This window comes from Antrostomus carolinensis, unplaced genomic scaffold, assembly GCF_000700745.2.
Source record: "Antrostomus carolinensis isolate BGI_N321 unplaced genomic scaffold, ASM70074v2 scaffold42560, whole genome shotgun sequence".
Classification (NCBI taxonomy): Eukaryota; Metazoa; Chordata; class Aves; order Caprimulgiformes; family Caprimulgidae; genus Antrostomus; species Antrostomus carolinensis.
In genome coordinates, this window is record NW_010289902.1 from 8,538 (window position 1) to 10,659 (window position 2,122).

The window sequence follows — 2,122 nt, forward strand, 5'->3', positions numbered from 1 at the left end:
AGTGGCACAGTGGTCCCAATCTGGAACAGACAGCTGCCACAGAAAAAGTTAGCTGGATTTTTTTGTCAGATCCCCACCCAAGACTGGGGATCTGCTCTCAAAGAGAGTCAGAGAAGCCAGGGAAAAAAAAAAGGGAAAGAGATACTTCCCAGGCAGAAGAAAACTGAGCCAAACACCATCATGCCAAAACCAGAGGACTCATTTAGAACACTGAGGGATACAGCCTGTAAGACCTGCCCTTCCTTTCTACCTCCCACCCTTGCAGGAGCGGCTCAGTTGAGGCTCTAAGACACTACATGCCTCATCTGCCCTTCTGCAAGCCTGGGAACCTGGGGTTTTCCACTTGCACAGGCCCTCAGCTGGAGGTCACACAATAAACCCTCAGCAATACTCATATATTACTTTTGATTTAAAAAAAAAAAAAGTAAAAATGTTAAGGTTAAATAGGTTATTCAGAGAAAGAGCCCATAGGATGTACCTGATAAAAACAGGATGTGTGTAGAAAGCTGCTGTCAGACCCTCAGCAGAGCAGGCAGGGTGTGAGGATGGAGAATTTGCTTGCAAGCAGTCCCAGACTACCACAGAAATCATCACAGGCAATTAAATAAAAGCAGATGTGCCAAACAGGCTAGTGCTGCTCTGAGCATGGGTGACACAGTTGTTAAGAAGTCTTGGTGGCAGCTGTGGCCACAAACTGTTCTGAGTCCCTCCTGGCTGGGGGCTCCCTGCCCAGCTCTGAGCATCTCCCAGCAGTCCGTCAGTACTGTCTCTCTCTGGATCTGCTCCGGAGCAAGGCCAGCAAGGAGAAGGCACCAGCAGCAGCTGATACAAGCCCAATGGCACCGATTGCTCGGTTGGCCTGCAAAGGGGAAGGAAGTAAAACACAGTCTGGAAACATGATGAGTTTTTTTTTTTTTCTTTTTTTTACCCCCAGGCATGTTAATGAAGATCAGACAGAGATAATCAGGGCAATTACATGAATGAGAGACACCTGCCCCATAAGCAGAAGAGGTAACACCCACGCTTTTAGCCTTGGGCTGTGGCATTCAGTAAGAGGGCACTACTGGGTTGCAGGCAGACCACAGTGAACTTCCTGGGCCATAGTGTCTGGTGAAGCCAGAGGCAGTGATGGTTTGGACCCCACCCCTAAGTTTTTGCTGTCCCAAGGCAGTTTGCAGGCTGTGTCCTGGTCCAGGGGCTCACAGAGAGCAGCAAAGAGGTACGCTGTCAGGTGTGCAGTGGCTTACCCCATGTTACTTACCTGGTCAGAGACTCCCTCACCATAGCGAAGCAGTGTCACGAAGTGCTCACAGTTGTTGCCCAGCAGGTCGTAGGACACCTCCTGGTCGATGAGGTACTCAGCGCGCCGGATGATCTCCTCCACCGGGAGGGGATCGTAGGTGCCATCATACTTGTTGTTGATGCGGTAGGTGTCATTTCCCACCACGTCCTTCAGGAGCTGCATCCTCACCCGGGCCTTTCTGCTGAACACTGACTTGGCGCTGCTGAATGTGGCTGGGGGCCCTTCATCTGGGGAAGGCAGGGACAGGATGAACCAGGTAGGCCCTATCTGGCCCCTCCAAGACCTCAGAGGGGTTTCTGTCTGGTTCCTGGAAAGGCCATCTATACACACAGGGTCCACCACCAGCCCATGGAGGGGGACAGGGCTAAAAATTGGGGGCCCCTCAAAGCCCCCTCGTCCCCCTGCCGGGCTGCACCTGCCTTACCTACAGGTGTCACGTTGATGATGTACCCGCCCCCCACATAGAGGGCCCAGTGCTGGTAAGCTGGCCGGAAGATCTCGATCAGGTCCCCGGGCTCAGGGTCACCGGGGTGGCTGGCGCTGAAGCTCTCCCTAGCAGCCATCTCAAGAGCGTGAGGTCAGGACATGTCCCTCTTGCTGGGCAGGCTCAGTGGCGGAGCGGGGAGGTCTGGGATGTGCACAGGGCATCTGCTGCGGAAGATCTCGATCAGGTCCCCGGGCTCAGGGTCACCGGGGTGGCTGGCGCTGAAGCTCTCCCTAGCAGCCATCTCAAGAGCGTGAGGTCAGGACATGTCCCTCTTGCTGGGCAGGCTCAGTGGCGGAGCGGGGAGGTCTGGGATGTGCACAGGGCATCTGCTG

The 2,122-nt window shown here is 54.3% G+C and overlaps 1 protein-coding gene across 1 annotated transcript; it reads right to left on the minus strand.

Moving 5' to 3' along the window:
- Nucleotides 1-757: 757 nt before the first annotated feature.
- On the minus strand, nt 758-1,866 carry PLAAT1 (phospholipase A and acyltransferase 1). The gene is made up of 3 exons (XM_010171784.1): nt 1,728-1,866; nt 1,262-1,530; nt 758-859 (listed from the first exon to the last, which is right to left on the minus strand). Exons 1-3 carry the CDS (start codon nt 1,864-1,866, stop codon nt 758-760), a joined length of 510 nt encoding a protein of 169 aa, XP_010170086.1.
- Nucleotides 1,867-2,122: the final 256 nt, after the last annotated feature.